The 20,990-nt window shown below is 34.6% G+C and overlaps 1 protein-coding gene across 1 annotated transcript in view; it reads left to right on the top strand.

Annotated features, from left to right (window-relative positions):
• The window catches only part of MS3_00011184 (uncharacterized protein), a gene marked incomplete at both ends in the record, with an annotated part of 31,575 nt that extends 11,480 nt beyond the window's left edge, over positions 1–20,095 (top strand). The window contains 5 exons of the mRNA XM_051219590.1: positions 711–2,335; positions 4,979–5,122; positions 10,128–10,265; positions 15,695–16,034; positions 19,779–20,095. Of these exons, the coding sequence (XP_051064455.1) occupies positions 711–2,335; positions 4,979–5,122; positions 10,128–10,265; positions 15,695–16,034; positions 19,779–20,095 (2,564 nt within the window). The remainder of the gene's footprint in view (positions 1–710; positions 2,336–4,978; positions 5,123–10,127; positions 10,266–15,694; positions 16,035–19,778) is intronic.
• Positions 20,096–20,990: the final 895 nt, after the last annotated feature.

A 20,990-nucleotide genomic window follows, 5' to 3' on the forward strand; every position in this document is an offset into this window, starting at 1 on the left:
AAAAAGGTCCTCTATTTTTAAAGACCATGTTTCACACTCATAAAGATAAACAGGGCAAGTTGTTGGGCAATAGAGTCATCCTTTAGTTGACAGACGGATATCTCACCTATATCACAAATTGCTTAAGTTGGCGAAAACTAAAAGGGATTTCTGAATTCCTGACGAAATTTCGTCAGACACCTATCCATCAGGACTGAGGAAACCCCTAGGATAAATAAAGTGGTCGATGTGCTCAACTGCTTCAGTCCCTATTACTAGTTAAGGCATTGGTACACATTAGTCTTGATGCAAAATTTTACATTTAAATGAAGAGAAATGAATCTCAAACATGCTAATATTGTTGCTTAAGGCAGTTAAAAAAAATGAAGTTCTTGAAAGTCTTTGCCAAACAAAGTTACATCATTTGAGTATTCTAGGTTGATAAAAGAATCTCCTGATAGATTGATTCCTGATAAATCATTATTTATTTATTTTAACACATAGATATTAGTACAAGGAGGCACCAAATACATATGCGCCACTCAGATCTCATTTGATATGTGTGAGTGCTGTGATACTGCCCGGGTGCCCAAACCGAAGTAGGTCCTGATGAGTCAAATGATAAGAGTGTTTATAACAATAACAAAGTTTCAAGTTTCTTTAAATAAATGTACTTTAGAATGAAACACTAACCAATAGATTGACTTCTGAATTTCTTTTTTTCTAAAAAGTGGTTTTGGATGAAGAAAAACGTTTAGCAAAACGTCGTTTAATTGAAGCAAATCGTGCACGTAAACGTGCTGAATCTGACAATGCAATACAACAAAGTCAAATGAATTCTGGTCCAAGTCCACCTAAACAAACTAGTTACCTTCCTCCAACACCTCTTTCAACTGCTGTTTCACCACTTCATCGTTCTCCTTTAATATCTCAACAGAATGTAATTCCAGCACAAATTAGACAATCACAAATTAAACCACCAATGGTAACCACTAATCAACCACGTTCAGTATTACATAATTATCCATCGATAACAGCTCAAACAGGTGTAATGAATTTTACTAATTTATCACCAACTGATGGTAATTCAACTCAGCTACATGTATCTACAAATCTTAGTCCAACAGTACAATCTTCTACTAATAATCTTGATCAGCATAATTCGACATCAATTCAGCCAACAATATATGATCCAAATTGTGCTATGCTTCCATTATTACAAACATCACCAACAAGAAATAATCTTATCTATTCAGATGGAAGTTCTCCTATAAATCAACATGGTCATTACGTAAGTACTAATCATCATCCACCACCACCACATCATCATCATCAACATCAACATCACCATCAACAACAACATCATCCTCATCATCCTCAACATCCTTCTGGTCATTCACTTCAAGTATCAACAACCGATTTAATGTCAAATAATACACTTCATTCAAATTCATTAGTGAATATATCATCTAATATTCCATTAGATGAATCCAATCAAATATATTGGACAAATAATTCAACTATTAATGAAACAATTGACAATACATTTCATCATCCTTTAACTACAATACATCAACATCATCAATTACCATTACAACAACATCAGAATAATTTTATTCAACCAATTGTAACTGATTCCAATTGGAATAATGAACAATTTACACAATCATTAATAACTAATGGAAATAATATTACACAATATTGTCCAGTTAGTTTAATGAATGATACTTTATCATATGATCAACATCAACGAAATCATCATCAACAACATCATCATCACCCTGATCATCAACATCAACATCATAACCATCAGCAACAACAACAGCAGCAACAACAACAACAACAACCGTCATCAATGTCACATCAAAATCATGATCTTAATTTAGTGATGAAACAAACTAATCCCATAAATATCTTACATTATGATCCACTTATAAAGAATAATTTAACAAAGAATAATGATGATGTTAGTGAAATGAAAATTGCTAAATTAGATGAAAGAAAATTTACTGTACCAATTACTTCTATAAATACACCTTCTATTATTAATCCATTTTCTATTACTGACTATTCATCATCAACGTCGTCGTCGTCATCATCATCATCATCATCTTCCTCTTCTTCATCATCATCATCTTGTTCCTTGTCATCGTCGTCAGCATCATCATTATCATTATCTTCATCATCATCATCGGTAACTTTGACAAAAAACACTGAAGATCAATTACAATTAAATTTAAAAAACGATGATGTTTTAAATGCAACAGATGAGTTATTTGTATGGACAACTGATGATCAAAATCTAATGAATTCAGTATGTAATGCATATGAATCTACATATTTTGATAAAGATTCAGTAAGTTTAATTGATTTGTCTCAAAAGAATGGAGTTCTAAAAGAGTTTTAAGTAAATCTTAAGTTTTTTTTGTTTGTTTGTTGGTAACTCAATGGGTTAAGCCTTGGATGTTTGAAACGAAAAGGTACTGGGTTCAGATTCCAGTGTGAATACCAATATTAAGATACAGTCATATTTAGATGGTGAGTTTTAAATGGGATGAAATATGTATCCTGGATTTCACTTTAAAGGTTATGTAGACCGAAATATCAAATAAGTCAGCATATATCAGTTTAGGGGTTGTGGAGATGGTTGAGTTTTTTTATTGAGATCATTAACCGATTGATGTTAGACCACCATTGAAAACCTGAAAGCACTGGACAGCAACTTCGCGGATTGGTTGAGGTTAGACATTAACACCATTGGATGCCGGCTCAGTGGTCCAGTAGGTTAAGTGTTCGCGCGCGAGACTGATGGCCCCGGGTTCGAATCCGGCGAGCGTGATCATGGATGCTCACTGCTGAGGAGTCCCATATTAGGACGAAACGGCCTTCCAGTGCTCCCAGGTTTTCAATGGTGGTCTAACATCAATCGGTTCATGATCTCAAGTCAGCATATCGTCTAATCATCGTGAACTTAGAGAAATTAAGATATAAACTGGTGTTTATGTGACATAACAAAAGGCATACTGTACCACTAGACATTTAAATTACTCCGAACCCAAGAAGATGAAATGTAGGAATTGTGATGGTTGACATTAACTCTAAAGTAGGCGGGTTAAACCGTGAATAAATATGCAGTAATGAAGGATTTTATATAAAAATCCAGCAAACAGATAACCTGTCAGTCCCTGAAATTAAATCAACAGCGAGAATAGAAGTGTCTCATCTCTATCCACCAGCTCTGAATATGATTGGTAGAGGATTATCTATCCTTGAAATCTATTTGGGAAAACTAATAGAGAAACAACCAACTTGAATTAGAGAGCATGATTGTGCCCTCTACGCTTAACGGAGTAGAGAACAAATAGTATAGCTAAATTCCGATCAGTTCATAATGAATGAGTTCCGGAAGTGTTTAAAGATGATGTTGTTAACAAATTATCAATTAGATCAATTTAGATTAGAATAGTTAGGTTATAGGATCTGGATGTACGGCCGAGGGTGGGGAGAGTCCGCTCTCCTTCTTCAAATGCTCTCACATGGCCACACATATATACATTTCCATTTAGAACTCTAAGTATTGATGCCCTAAAAGGAGGCTATTTCATCAAACAACACATTTTTTTAAGAAGATGCTAACAAAATGTAGTTTTCTAAGAGCCTTGATTAGTAATTTTATAGTGTTTGCAATATATCTCCTTCTCTTCATACTCGAAGTGTTACTTTAGGATAGGTATATATTGGTGCTTAGTTATGCAACACAGCTGAAGAATTTGACAGGTTTAGACTATCTAAGTAATATCTTAGCGATGAAAGCAATAACTGAATGAAGAAGCTGGATATTATATTCATCAGAATTGTTCACGATTCATCACATGAAATTTCTCTTCAGTCTCAAGTGTCTTATTAATTATCGTTTACGTTCGTTCTTTTCTTCGCTCACGTCTTATATTTTTATTGTTATTTCAATTCTGTTAATTGTCTGTTTCTATACGTTAGTCAAATGTGATCACTTCGAAATGATGTATCTTTAACGGTTAGGTGGATTAGAGATCAAAGCACTTGATTTGTAACCACTTAGTTGATAATTCCAACCCTACTTCGTTTTTATAAATTTGAGAAGCTAGCTAGTATCCCTGTCTTACATACGTATAGTCATAAATGAAACATGTCTGAAATTTGATTGAACTAGGTTCTCTATAGGTACGTTTGGTCATCTGTCTGTTGTATTCTGTTGTCTCCGACTCATACCAACTTTCTAAGCGCAACCCAACCAACCACCTGAGTGGGGAAACATATATATATATATATAGTTGAAACCATGAGTCAATTGATGCTAGACCACCATGGAAAACCTGGAAGCACTGGACGGCCGTTTCGTCCTAGTATGGGACTCCTTAGTAGTGCTCATCCACGAACCCGCTAGCGAGATTCGAACCCAGAAAATATCAGTCTCGCGCGAGAACACTTAACGATTAGATCACTGAGCCAGCATCCAACGGTGTTAATATCTAACTTCAACGAAATTGAGCCACCGTACACCATTGTCTTCAGTGAGTTGATACCTCACAACAGACCTGGTTGAACTCCACTGGTCACAGCTTCTTACTAGAACTCCAGGAGTGTCTCTTGAAGTCAGTCACTAGTGAGCAGATGATTATTATCAGAAGGGGTTTTGTGATGATTTCAACTATTGAAATTATTAAAATCTCCACAAAACCCCTTCTGATATATATCCCTTAGAAATTTAAGTCACATATCTCCACTATATGTGTGTATTTCATTCCCTAAAAATAAAATGTAAATCCCGACCAATCCCATGTGTTTATCATCTTGTCGCTACATTCTATCTGGCCATTATATCTCTCCCCATACATTGGTTACATGCTATTTCCTTAATGAAAGTAATGTAATATGTATTATTATATCTATCAATTATAAGTATCATTATTTATTGTTAAATAAGAAATTTACATAAATCTTTTCATGTATCTTTTTTAAGCCTGATAATAAAACAATGCAAAATCAATTATCTGGTACAAATAATAAAGATATTACTCAATCAGGTGATAATTCTCAATTGAATTCAGGTGAATTTGTAATTAAAAGTATTGTGGATTCACATGTGACCGGATTTCTCACAAAGGTAAATTTAATTAATGTTAGTAGTAGTAGTAGTAGTAGTAGTAGTAGTAGTAGTAGTAGTAGTAGTAGTAGTAGTAGTAGTAGTAGTAGTAGTAGTAGTAGTAGTAGTAGTAGTAATAATAGTAATAGTAATAGTAGTAGTAATAGTAGTAGTAGTAGTAGTAATAGTAGTAGTAGTAGTAGTAATAATAATAATAATAATAATAATAATAATAATAGTAGTAGTAGTAGTAGTAGTGGTAGTAGTAGTAGTAGTAGTAGTATTGGTAATAATTATAATGATTTTTATGGTAATGATGTAAAGTGGAATTGCCTGCTTTTCTGTTTTTCGTTTGATGCGGAAAAGATGAATCAACCAACTAATTGGTTACCAAGATTGAAAATCAGTTGGTTAAATGACTAGATTTTCAATCAATAGATCACTGGTTCGAACCCTATCCCCGCTTGCTTTGATGTGAATAGCCGAGTAATATAATTAGTTTTTATGCGAAAAAAATGTACCCGAAGAGTTAAGTACATAAATCTGTACTTGTAAAATCAACTATATGTAATCTATAAGTTCATTAATCATAGTGTAAACTCAAACTTAATACACAGATCCTTGTATAAAGAATTGTAATACTATGGTGTAAACTACTTATATCGACAGATATAAGTATTATGTAACACCAATAAGTAGTGGAATACCTAGTAGTAGAAGGTTGGGAAGATTCAATCGAAGAGAACGGGAACACAGAGTAATTATTACAGTAATGAAGGAACAATGAACTTTGAGACAATTGATGGAGAATTTACAAGTGACATATTGAACTGTATAGTTTTCACATTTTATGAACAAACTCTATAATTTTGTATGAAATAATAAATTGATTGTCCCTACCTAACTTCTTGTTTACTGAAATACTACTATCTGTCTCTTATTTAACCACTGTTGATAGGATTCAATGTGAAATTATGACCCTTAACTCCTGAATAAATTCCATAAAGTAAACTGTTTTATTGACTTATGATCATTCAACTATTCGATACTAGTCACAGAAAATACAGTCAGTCAGTCAGCTACAACATAGGACCAGGCACATACAGGCATCGGTCCAAGTTACCACACCTCATTATCACAACAAGATGAACACCAAATTCATAGAAGTAGTTACTTCAGTGATAGTAATGTATAAAAGAAAGACTGCATATAGAGATATAATACAGGGGGAAAGAATTAGTTTGTTGAAAGAAAGATATAAAGCGATTTTCATCTCATCGTTTAAGGAAAGATAGAGAGTTTATACACCTACGCCATTATGATCGATTCCCAGCCATGTCATCCAGAGCCTTTAACCATTGGTTACGATAGTGACGCGGACCCCAATCTACCAACATGGCTCAGACCAAAAGTTAGTGACTTTATAGATTGATGCCACGTTTTCATTTGACCGCCTTTAACTTTCTTCCAGCCGTCTCCAACACTAGTCAGCATTGAGCGTTGTGGCAATCACATAAAACACAGATTCAATCTTCAACATTTATTTAGTTTTTTGAATAAGTAATTAGGGTTAACTGACGACTGTATGTAATACAAGGTAATGTGCTGTTAGGTTGACTAAATTAGCTTACTATGATAGTATTACGATAATAATAATAATAATAAAACGAATAACAATTAAAACAAATTACCACTTAATGATAAAAGAAATTGACTCCTAATCATTGGGTTAGTTATCTAAATAACAATTCATTTATTTCAATTTGAAAGGTTTATAGAGTTATGTTATTGAGATCATGAACCAACTATTGAAAATAAGTAAGTACTATACAGCCGTTTCATTCTAGTACGGAACTCATTAGTAGTGTGTAGCAGTAGTAGTTAATTCTGACAGAAAATCTCAATAGTTTTAGTGAGAAAATGTGACTATTAGAGTTCAGCTATGTTAGATAGTTGGAAAGTATGATGAATCGATTGAAGTTAGACATACAGACCATACCAGTTCAGTGGTCTAAAGATTAAGGCCTGATATAAACTTATATAGGAAACTAGCTACCTGTAATACCTGAAGGTCCTGAGTTCGATCCTAGCTGTAGTCATGGATTTTCACTTCTGAGGAGTTACACACTAGAATAAAACAGCTGGACAGTACTTTCTGATTTTCACTGGTTCTTCAACTTAAGTTTACACCTTCGATGATTAATCTTTCCCATTATCACTGATATTGTTACTACCTCTACTATTATAGAGTTTGACCTTTATTTACTGTGCTAATCAAGTATAGAAACTAGAACCGATGTTCATAAATTCAGGTTCTACGTTGTGACTGACTGACTGACCGACTTAGGTAGCTTCGTGATCTTTCTTGACTTTAGCTTAGATAATACGTCAACATCTCCAATTATCTAACATAAGATTTTAAATTGGAACTTATTATCTACTTATACAGATGTCTTATAGATATTACTTGGATATGCTGGGACCACCGGATAAGTAATAGTGAGGTTAGAGTTAGGGTATTAGGGAATGATGGTAAATCAGTTGATGAGGTTATAAATCTCCATTGACTGAGATGGTTGAACCACGTGTTGAGTATGCTTGAACACCAATTACCACGAAGCGCGATGCCAACCGGTGTTGGAGATGGTTGGAAGAAAGTTAGAGGCGGTCAAATGAAAACGTGGCATCAATCCATAAAGTCACTAACTTTTGGTCTGAGCCATTTTGGTAGATGCAGACTACTTGGTTGGGGTGCGATGCGACTATCAAAACCAATAGTTGGAGACTTTGGGTGACATAGCTGGGAATCAATTATAATGGCGTAGGTGTATAAACTCTCTATCTTCCCTCAAACGATGAGATTAAAATCGCTTCATATCTTTCTGTGAACTAATTCTTTCTTCCTGTACTGTATCCTTATACACAATCTTTCTTTTATATATTGCCACCATTGAAGTGACTACTTCTATGAATTTGGTGCTCATCTTGTTGTGATAATGAGGTGTGGTTTATTCATTCATTTATTTATTTCAACACATATATATTGGTACAAGTGGGCACCAAATATATATGCGCCACACCATATTTGTGTGTGTGTGTGGGCTGTGAAACTGCCCGGGTGCCCAGACTGAAACAGATGGTTTTCTTAGGGGGCCATACCCCTAGTCTTCAACCTAAAGGTCTGATCCACAAGGCAGTGAAGCATCGTAAGGAGATGCAGTCCCATTGTAGCCGGTGACCAACGATTGGTTCATACGCCATTTGTTCCTTCAGGATACTGGAGCCCATGTGTAACATTGGTTTGGAATCCGGTTAAAGCGCCGGACATTCGCTTTACGTTCTCTCATTTTCGTAAACAACAGTAATGCAGCGAGAAGGCAGTGAGTAGGACTTTCCTGGCAGAGGCTGTATACGCGTGGCCGTGTGAGAGCATTTCGAGTGGGAGGGCGGGTCCACCCCACTCTCGGCCATACCAGGGCATTTGGGGGCAATGAGGTGTGTTAACTTGGACCGATGCCTATATGTGCTTGGTCCTACGTTGTAGCTGACTAACTGACTGACTGATCTACTTATACAGTTAATAATGTATTTTTAGGTTAGTTAAACATGTGACTTTATGTCTTGTGAATGTTATTTTAGATTAATCTAAATTGACAATAGACTGTTCTCATTGTTTGAAACCTTATAGTATATCTGATTATACTAACAAGTTATAAATCATAATTCATTTAAAATAATAATCAAATCTATATAACCATATGTTGTGGATATAATCAATTGTACGTTAAATGTACAATATTAACTATAATTGTATCCTAGGGTTTTCTTATTACTGACCATAATCTATGGATTAAAGTTCACAAAGTATACCATTAATCTAATTCAGTATTTAAAAAGTTTTCGTTGTTGTTGTTGTTGTTAAAAATATCAGTTCATTTATCAGGCACTTGAGTGTCAGCCATACTGTAAGCTTAGGGAAAAGTTAATGATACTGTGTCAGTTGCCCAAACCGAAGTAGATCTGACAAGGTTCGAAGCTAGGACGTAGTGACTGGATGTTGGACACCTTAACCGTTTAATAATCGTCTCAATTATAAACCAAAATAAATCTATTCCGTTTTTTTAAATAGATGTAATGCATTCTTAGTGTTATGATGATGATGTGATAACTCTTCAGAAATATGAACTAGTATCACTATTATGAAAGCTTAAGTAAAAGAAAATGGTCTAGTCCTCTTTGAATCATAAAGTTTGCTGTGACTACAGGTATTTGTTTCAGTTTCTCCGGAAGTTCTTTACATAAACTGCCCCACCCCCACTAGAGTGTGACTAACAATATGTAAACGTAACCAAAAGTATAGTTCTATTCGCAACCATTAGTTCAGAATACACTAAGTTTTTCCTAAGCCACTTATTCATGCGTGTAAGCTTTCAATATAGTTTGAAATAGCCTAATGTAAATATAAACATTCATGAATTCATTTGGGAAATAACAAACACCATCAAATAACGTAAAAATATGATAAAACATAATATTAGAGTACTATGCTTTATGCTACTGATGCCGGCAGATATAAGTAGTATGTATCATCAATTGAAAGTGAAATGTCTAGAAGTAGAAGGTTAAGAAAATCAAAGAAAAGAGATTGAGAACAGAAAGTGATTGTTATGGAAACGAAGAAACAGTCAAGTTTGAAACAATCGATTGATATTTTGCAAATAAAGTATGTACTGTATAGTTCTCAAATTTGACTAAGATGTTCTATAATTTCGTATTGAATTACATTCGATTATCCTTACATGTGATCTCGTTCACTACAGTACTTATAGAAAATAGAAGAATTTGGTTAATAACTCTAAGACGCAGGTACATCCAGCTGACGAGTCTCAAATAAGATGAAACGTGGGTCCTGGATTCCACTTCTAGTCACTATCTCTACCTTTGCTTATAGTTATATTAATTTTAAATATTCTTTTATTATCACTATTATTTATTGTTTAATTCTTAATTATCTCTATTGTTTTAGTTAGATGAAGTTGAACAAGAAGATATTCAGCATGCTAGATCATTTTATATGACAACATTTCATGATTTAGCTTATCTTATTGAACCAGCAATAACACGTTTAGTGAAATTTGCTAAACAAATTCAAGGATTTGATACAGTAAGTTTTAATTGATTGTCAGAAGAAATTTACTTGAATGTTGAACCTTATAGAATGATATTTGAGAGTATTGCAAAGGTTTTATGTCTGATGTATTGCCTCCGTTATATGTGTGTCGGTTATGTTGTATCCATGATCCCACTTCTTATACTTGGAGATAGGAACCCCTAAAATTCCCACGTCGTGAAATGAAAACATAATTACTGGTACAAATCAATATTTATTGACTCTTCAAAAATACATCCTCAAAATAAGTCTAAAACCACTTCATCAATAAACCAAGGACACTTATTTATATACTAATTTTACGCTTTTTATTTTATTTATCTGAACACATAAATATTGGTAAAAAGGGGCACCGATAGTATATGTGCCACACAAGTCACTTGATTTGTTTGTGGGCTGTGATACTGCCCGGGTGCCCAGACTGAAACAGATGGTTTTCTTAGGGGGTCACACCCACAGCTTTCGACATAAAGGTCTGATCCACAAGGCAGTGGAGCATCGTAAGGAGATGCAATCCAATGGTAGCTGGTGATCAGTAATTGGTACATACGCCACCCTCAATATTGTACTGAACAAAATGTTACACTGAGAATAAAACCAATGTCAAGATGGGTCATTAGGAATACAAGTAATGCTCTAAAGTGTTGCACCAACTTACAGGAAAAATGAATTCACCTTCGTATCTCAACTTATTAATAGGTTTTTAAAATTGTGTTCATTAAAATAGTAGATGACTGAAGATAGTTGAAAAGAAGCCCTAAACCTAGGCTTTTTGTTAATTGATACTCATCAGTAAGAAATATCTGTAATCTTGAAGGAATCGATGCTACCGACGGAATATAAATTAGTATCACCTAGGCTCTTTACTCAAACAATACCAGACGAGTCAGAACTTATAGCGAACTGTCATCTGATTTTGCAACCTCAAATTGTGTCCGTCAAGGTAGTCCGCTATCTCCATTTTTGTTAAACTTCATCATAGACACACTGATGGAAATAACGTTCTCGTATACTGAATTTTCAGGAATCAAATTCGCAGATAAAATTGCAGAGTCTTTCGGTAGCGCTGAGCAACAATTCCAGGATGTCTGGAATGTGTTTCTCCCCTTCTAAATGTAAATTGTTGCTTCACGACTGGCCTGCATCAACACCTGAACTAAGGATTGGAAGTGAAGTAGTCGAACACATCGACAACTTCACTTATCTTGTAAGCCTGATCAGTCTTAACGGGTTGGTTTCTAACAAAATCTCTGCACCTATTCAGAAAGTTCGTTTGGCTTTTGCCAGCTTACGTCACCTATGACGAAGGCGAGCTATCCACCTGTCAATTAGGGGCCGAGTATACTGCGCAGTAGTTCGTTCTGTTCTATTTTATGGCTGTGAAACGTGGCCATTCAGGAGGAGGAGGATGCTCGTAAGTTACTAGTATTTGCTTACAAATTTCCTAGAGATATTACGTGAATCTTCTGGGATCACCGCGTAAGTAATAGTGAGGTTAGAGTTAGAGTATTAGGGAATGATGGTAAATCAGTTGATGACGTTGTAAATCGACTAAGATGGTTGGGCCACGCATTACGCATACGCAACCACCGATTACCACGGTGCGCAATGTTGACTAGTGTTGTAGATAGACGGAAGAAAGTTAGAGGCGGTCAAACGAAAACGTGGCATCAATCCATAAAGTCACCAAATTCTGGTATGAGCCGTGTTGGTAGATGCAGACTACTTGATTGAGGTCCGCATGACATTCGTAACCAATAGTTGGAGGCTTTGGGTGACATGTCTCAGAATTGGTCACAATGGAGTCGGTGTATACACTCTGTTTTTTCTTAAACTGTGAGATTAGAACTAATTTATATCTTTTTTTCTACGAACTAATTCTTTTTTCCTGTACTATATCCTTATACACAATATTTCTTTTATACATTACTACCATCGAAGTGACTACTTCTATGAATTTGGTTTTGTGCTAATGAGGTTTGGTAACTTGGACCGATGTATATATGTGCCTGGTCGTACATTGTAACTGACTGAGTATCTGTCATTTTTAGGATTAAGCTCTGTAGATATAGATGTATTAGTTATTTATCAAATTAATAGTTTGTACAATGATTTCGTTCACTAATAAATGCTATCCCTTAATATTGTACTCGTTTCATTGTAATGAAATTGGAAGCACAATTTCAAATTGAGTTTTATTGTGAAACTGATCAACCAAACATATTCTAACCTATTTCAAAATATTCATTATTTCGATTCAATAAAGTATCTACTTCTAACATTGGATCATCTATATTGAAACCGTTGTTCAATATGGATGATATTCGAAGATTAAATTCTTTTCTTTTCCAAATACTTTTGCAATATAATCAAGACATTATAGTTGACTATGAACTAGAAGTGACTGGAAATATTTCCATCCCAGTTTCAGTTTATTTTCGTATATTAAAACACCCTCAAATGCTCTGGTACGTCCAAGATTATAGTGAGTCAGATCTCTCCCACTCCAAATGCTCTCACATGGCCACGTGCATATAACCACTACCAGGGAAGTCCTACTCACTGCATTCTCGCGGCATTACTGTTGTTTACGAAATTGAAACAAAAGAAAAGTGAATGTTCAACGCTTTAACCGGGGATCCACGTAAGGGAATTGGGAAATCCTGATTCCAAATCAATGGTGCACATGGGCCCCAGTATCCTGAAGGAACAAATGGCATATGAACCAATTACAGGTCACCGGCTACCATGAGACTGCATCTCCCAATGTTGTTCCACTGCCTTGTGGATTAGACCCTTAAGTTGAAGACTCCATTTGTGGCCCTCTAAGAAAACCACCTGTTTCTGTCTGGGCACCCAGGCAATATTCCATCCCTCACACAAATTGAATGATTTATGTGGTGTATATGTATTAGATGCCTCCTTGTACCAATATTTATGTGTTTAAATAAATAAATACAACATGAACCTACTTTTAGAAAGTGTGTCGTTAAATGAATATGATTTACTGATTTCATTCGTATTGACATCAGCAAAAGAATCAATGAAAATCAGAGAAAAGTATCCAACTGTTTATGATCACAGATGGGTTGTAGTTAGCAATAGAATCCAGGATATACTTTTTGGCCTCTTTGAGATTCAGCATTTGGATGTATCTGCATTCCATTGTTGATTTTAGCGTTGAGATTCGAACCAAGTATATTTTTCATTAAACATGCAATGCGTTATTCAATGAATTACTAGGTCTAGATAGCCATTAACTTGTTCAATGACTATGGTATTCATGTAATTATTAGTAAAAGTTTGATTGAACTATTTGTTAATATTTAGGATGGAAATGTGATCAGTCTCTATTGGTTTATGTGTGTCTCGTGTGGATTACTTCGGTCTAGACAATTTGTCAAGAGTTATTTTGAATAGATGGATACAGTTATATCTAGTTAATGAATCCCAAATAGAAGAAACACAGGTCCTGGATTCTAGTGCTAACTAAACTATATCTATCCAAAATAACATGTGACAAAATGGCTATATTGAGGCAAACCACACAGGATACTGATATGCCAATATAAACTGACCAAAATTCAGTTTATAATATCGATAACGGCATAAATCATCTTTCATATATAGGACTCACCAGTAATCCATAACCACAATACTAGTTGCCCCCAAATGCCCTGGTACGACCGAGAGGAGGGAGTCAGCTTTCCATCTCCAAATATTCTCACATATGCACGTGCATATAACCACTGTCAGGAAAGTTCTACTCACTACATTCTCTCACCAAGGGTGTTGTTTACGAAATCGAGAGGACGAAAAGTGAATGTCTGGTGCTTTGACGAAGTTGGTGGATATGTAGGATCCATATAGGGGAGTTGTAAATCCTTGATTCCAAACTAATGGTGCACATGGGCTCCTGGATCATGAAGGAACAAATGGCATACATACCTGTTGTTCGTCACCGGCTACCATGGGATTGCATTACCCAATGTTGTTTCACTGTCTTGTGGATTAGACCTTTAGGTCAAAGGATCCGTTTGTGACTTACTAAGAAAACCACCTGTTTCGGTTTGGGCACACGAGCAGTATCATAGCCCTCACACAAATCGAATGATTTATGTGATGCATATGTATTCGATGCCTCCTTTTACCAATATTTATGTGTTCAACTAAATAAATAAATAAGTATATTAAAATTGAATGTCATAAGTCTCAGTTTATGGATTATGTTACATAGATAACTAAGGAAAGATCAGACAAGAAAGATAGATCCAACTTTTTTGTCTAATTCATTATTAACTTTATATGTCGAATTATGCTTAGAATTTTTTGTTATTGATATTTGTTTACTGTTATTGTAACAGAAAATTTGAATTCAATACCCTGATTGGGAAAAAATGAATGAACCAATCAGATTTAAGATGTCTCCTCTTAAGTTTTTCTCGGGAAATTCAAAATTCTTTAAAGGATAAAATATTCTATATTAAGAACTAAATATCTAGTTCATAAAATGCTTAAAATTAATAAGAAAATCTTTATGTACAACCATAAAGTGAGTGTAACATAGTGTGTGTCAGTTAAATTACATGGAGTATCTAGCAGTGATGAGGATTGTTTCTTAAAGCACTTGATTCAGTACATACTCGAGAGTGTTTGTGTAGATAAAAGTACTGTGACCCTTCTAACTCTATCACTCTTAACCTTAATTTGTGATATAAGCCCAACTCTGAGTATCTAATCTATTAATTATCAGGCTCGTAGTTCACACTACCTATTCAGATTTGGGCAACTGGGTAGTATCATTAGCCGTCACATTTCAAGTTTGGCTCATATCTAAGTGCCTAACAAAAGAGTTAATGCTTAATCGGCCGTGACCCGGATAGCTCAGTGGTAACGTCTCTGACTATGAGGCTGGGTGACACAAAATCGAATCCGTCAGGGAGCATCAGTTCCCTCGTGATTACAAGTGCACCTTGTTGACAAATGCCAAGTAGCATGAAACCTAGGTCCAGGTTTCCTGTTGACTACCTCTAACCATCATTTTATCTAAACATGCTTTTCGTTCAGATGGGACGCCATATGCATAAGTAAGTGTGGATGTATATCAATGACAAGACCTATACGATCGGATACTAGTATGATATCTATTTAATGACTATGTCGTTCTGTCTAATACAGTCCATGAAAACTAACGATACTGACATCTAGTGTTGATCACATGATGAACTATTCATTTTAAGGAATTATTTATCACTAACTACTTAACAAAAACCTTAATTATCATTGAAATGTGGCGAAATTTGAGATAAAAAAATTTTCTCACTCTCAATTTCTTTACTACTTACAATCAAATGATTTTCAGTAGTAAACCAAATTACAAAAAAAAAATTAAAACCTTTCCTTTTATTTACTTATTATGAAAGCTTGAAGTAGATGATCAAATCCGTTTATTATGTGGTTGTTGTATTGATCTGATCACTTTAAGAGCAGCTTATTATATCAGTAAATCAGCTAAAGTTCAAGGATTAGTTGATAATGCATTATTGATTCGAGGTTCCATAACAACAGCAACATCATCATCAAATTTATCTAATCAATATAATACAACCATACCACATATACCTAATCATCATTATCCAAAACTTGGTATATCTGATGAGAAATATGCACAATTAATTCGTGGTGTAGCATTAAAAATGGCACGTTTAAACATTGATCAAACTGATATAGCTATGATGGCAGCTATTTTATTAATGTCTCCTGGTAAGTAAAATGCTTAGTTTGTAATTTATCAAATTTTCGGATGAATGTTTCCATTTAGATCATTGTAAATTGATGTATTTAGATTATTATTTCTTTCTTTCTTTCTGTCAATTCCATTTTTAGCTTTAAAAAAACGAGGTCAATTTAAGGACATTCCTTTTTGATCAATGTTAAGTTATCAATGAGTTCAATGTTTTGAATCATCTATATATTCATTGGTTAATTTTACATTATTATCAAATGTTTGTATCATTTTAGGATTGTTTAGTTAGACAGAGATATTAATTTCTTTTAAGGATTAGGATAATCAATTATATTGATTAATCTAACGAATAATAAACTATCTCAAGAGGGGTTTTTGTGGATATTATAGTAATTTCAATGGTTAAAATTGAAGTTAGATCATCATGGAAAACCTGGAAGCACTGTATGGTCGTTTCGTCCTATTGTGGGACTCTTTGGCAATGAGCATCGACGATCCTGCCTCGCGGGATTCGGACCCAGGGCTGTCAGTCTCGTGCATTAACGATTAACCTCTGGGCTAGTCGGCATCCAACGGTGTTAGACATGGTGGTCTAACATCCATCGGTTCATGATTTCAATCAAAATAGTAAATAAATTGTACGCAGTGTGAAAGAAAACTTAGGACTTGAAGGAAGGCAGGTCCTTAAATAGTTAGTTAGGATGATAGTTCTAGAAATTTTTATTGGTGAATAGAAAAAAGTTTGGAAATATTAGGTCAAATCACTAAATTATGATTACGTTTAACTGAACAAAAAAAGGTCAAGATGTTACCAAGGCATTCAAATGTTAACTATTAACCCAAAGGTCAAGTATAAGCCTTCTAGTTGCCACAGTTTCCATTAATTTTAATAATTTGGAATTTGGGTTGTTTATTAATGGCTTTGAATAAGTTCTTTAAATTCATATTGTGTCCCATGTTTAATAAGTGGTTTACTACTGAACTTCATAAACAACTTTTACTTCAAAGGTATAACTGTTTTGCAAGATGAATATTAAAACTCTCAAGACCAGTGGAGTTCAACTGGGTCTGTTGTCAGATAGTAACTCATTGATAACAACGGTGGACAGTGGCGCAACTTCGTGGATTGGTTGGAGTTAGGACTTTAACACCGTTGGATGCCGGATCAGTGGTCTAGAAGTTAAGCGTTCGCGCACGAGACTGATAAGTTCTGGGTTCGAATCTCGCGGGGTGGGATCGTAGACACACATTGCTGAGGAGACCCATACTAGGACGAAACGCCCATGCAGTGCTTTCAGGTTTCCCATGGTGATCTAGCCTCAAATGATTCATGATCTCAACCACTGAAATTACTATAATATCCACAAAAACTCTTCTCTGATTATAATTTCATCTTTATGCCTTTCCAATGTATATACATTTTACATGTAAATTGATATATCCATTTGTAAGTAACATATGACGGTTATTTATCTAATATCGTTTATATTACTTGGCATAGTATTGTGTATAGCTTAATCAACTTGACAGAGGGGGGAATTAACAGTGACCTTAGTATTGTTTTGCTTGAATCTTCCGAATGAAGTTTAAGACTGCAATTGGTCAGTCGTGTATTGGCATATGTGCATACTGTGTGTATTGCCTCGGTATTGCCTTGATTCACAAGCATTATAAGCAAAGATAGATAGTGGCTAGCAGTGGAATCCAGTTTGACGCGCGTTTCGTCCTATTCGGGACTCGTCATCAGGATGTGCTTGCATCTCAGAGTTGACGTGCACTCTAGGACTCGAAAAGCAAATGTCTATCATGACTCTGTAGCTGAGTGGGTAACGCGATGGCATTTGAAGCGAATGGTACTGGATTCGAGTCCCAAAGTGAACTCATAGATGCGGGTACATCCACCTGACGAGTCCTAAATAGGATGAAACGCGCGATCTGGACTCCACTGCTAGCCACTATCCATATTTGCTTAACAGTGTATCCTTTTATATTTTCTGTTGAATTGGTATGTTAAAAATTGTGCAAGGTATATATATATATATAGTGGTTTTATTTCAAGTAGTCATTTTTCTACTTTCTCAAATTATTAGTAGTATAATTTATAGTCTTAAATATTTCGAACCACAACATTACAGTTAGTGACATTGTTGTGAACGAGAACACATGTGAGAACAACCGGTTGTGTTTTGATACAAAACCATACACTGAATACTTCATTTGTAAAATTGAATCATTTGTCCTCTCCATTCTGTATGATTCTTCCAGTTCACAATTCCTTTCTCTCCTTACAATCTTCTTAGCCTTCTGCTGCCATATTTTTTTCACTTCCGATTGGTGTTGCATAGTACTTATGTCTTCAGACATAAGTAGCATATATCATGATATTACGCAGCTATTCAAAGTGAGATAGGTGGGATAGGTTTCAGAATTTGGAGTTGATATTTGGAACTCGAACCCTGACACTCACTAAGCGATCAATCCATATGAGATAAAGATTAACATTTGCAGTAAAGATGAGGCTAAAAACATTTAATTTACACTATTACACACAACATTGGGATTAAAACATCAATTTCGACTAGTTCTGCAGTGATTTTTATCATTATTATTGTCTTTTGTTAGCTGTACAATCACTTACTCATGTTAGTTATCCGTCCCCTTCCACACTTATATCTCTTACCTACCATGTGGTCTCGGAACATCATATGATTCATCCAGACTTAGTAATGTATTTCACTTATCAAGGCAGGTAGTGTAAAACGAATAGTCGTCAATGTTTTCATTCAATGGTTATAAATCCAATTGATTTAATCACTAATCCATCACACCAAACACATGTTTAATTAGTTTTGAATAGAGTAAGAACAATGATTGAATTAAGATAATGTAAATTAATTATATAATGGCAAGTTCGTTCCATCTAGCTAAAATCTTATCTGTCAGCCAGTTGGTGTTGTTCAAAGCAGGGCTTGTCATAAACGGATGTTAGCACAAAATGCTGTACCACATTAACGCTGCGATATGAGTTTAAATGCATGAGTAACATAGGAACTAAAACAGCACAGCAGTTATCATTTTTAAGAACTGCCATACATTAAGAACACTGCTTTAAAAGACGGAGTGAAAAGAAGATACGTATGAAGGAATAATGAAACTCAGGGTAAAAAAGGATAAAGAATAAATGTATCCGCATTGTTGTCATCCATTCTAAGCCACTTTGCTCAATGCCTTCAACCACCAGGTTATATACATCTACTTACGTGGCCAAGACCAATAATCGTTGATTTCGTATTACTTACTTACTTACTTACGCTTGTTACTCCCAATGGAGCATAGGCCGCTGACCAGCATTCTCCAACCAACTCTTTCCTCGGTCTTCCTTTCTAGTTCTATCCAATTGTTCTTCATTCTTCTCATGTCTGTCTCCATTTCTCAGCGTAATATGTCCTTTGACCTTCTTGTTTGCCGTAGGTCTTGAGGAGTCCGTGTGAGAGCCTGCTTGTGACGCAGTTGGGTACTTTCTTCAATGTGTGGCCTATCCACTTCCAACGCTTCTTCCTAATTTCTTTCCTCCACTGGAATCTAATTTGTTCTCTCCCATAGTATACTGTTGCTGATACTTCGTATACCAATGTTATATTTTGGTTAGGTTTCTCATAGCCGTTTTTTAATATACTCATTGTTACTCAATATCTGTATACTTCTCATTATCAATTAAATTAAATATCTTTTTTTCCTTCATATTTTTGTATAACAATTAGATCGTAATGATTTATTGGATGTAGAAACTATAGAGAATAATCAAAATAATCTTTTAGAAACATTTAATCGTTATGTGAATCGTACACGTGGTCAAATAAAACAATCTAATACTTATCCAATACCTAGTTCACAATGTTGGCCAAGAATTATTATGACATTAACTGAATTACGTTCAGTTACAATGTGTGCACAAGATTTATTTTCACAAACATCTGGTACTACTACTAATAATAATACTACTGATAATAATAATCAGTTACCATGGTATCTTCATGAATTATTTTTAGCTGATGAAGTCATAAACACTGTAGAATAAATGATATTGAAGCAAAGAAATCTATTATGCATTTGTGAAGTATTGCATTAATTCATATTTTATATTTCTAATCCTATTTAACATTCTATTCATGAAATGTATATTGTGTCAAAGTAAATACTAATCATGAAAGGAACTCATTCTTATCCCCTTCAAAGGTTCTATACGGGTATCTAATGTACTTACTAAAAAAGAAAGACTGTCATGACATAAACCCAGTAAAACTTTATTTCTTTTTTGACCTTATCAAGCAAAAACTACACATCAACAAAACTTTTTACATACATTTAAATAAGAGGAAGAAGACGAAGAAAAAAAGAGAAAAGGGAAAAAAGGAAAAAAAAGAGCCCCCTCCCCCGTCACACTTCATTTTTCATTGTTTATTTCTTTATCCATTTAGTCTTCTTCATATAAAATACTTTAATAAATGAATGAATGAATGTGTGTGATAAACCAAAATCAATTTTGATTTCGGTGTTAAGTCTTTTCACAAGTTTTTTTTTATTTCAAGAAAAAAAGAGAAAAAAAGAATTCAGAGTTTTATTTAATATTCACTATTTACAAAAAGAAAAAAAATTTATTGATTATTCAATTTTTTCAATTATGTAATACATGTTGAAAGGGGGGCAGCATATTAGTCTCAGGGAATTTTATATTTTCACTTTACTCTTTTGTTTCTCTTGTTTTTTGGTTGCTATGGTTGTTGTTGCCGTTTTTCTTTTTTACATCAAAGAAAATTATCCGACCAGCAAAGTAAACCAAGAAAGAAAAAAAATTTTTTCTCTTGTTAATTACCTCATTATAGTGTCATTGTGAATTTGACAGATTGAATGTTGAATAGTTTGTTTGATTGTGTTTTATTGGTGTATTTGAGAGAGAGGGGTGAAGAGACAGG

Source organism: Schistosoma haematobium, chromosome 7 (assembly GCF_000699445.3).
Source record: "Schistosoma haematobium chromosome 7, whole genome shotgun sequence".
NCBI classification, from domain to species: Eukaryota; Metazoa; Platyhelminthes; class Trematoda; order Strigeidida; family Schistosomatidae; genus Schistosoma; species Schistosoma haematobium.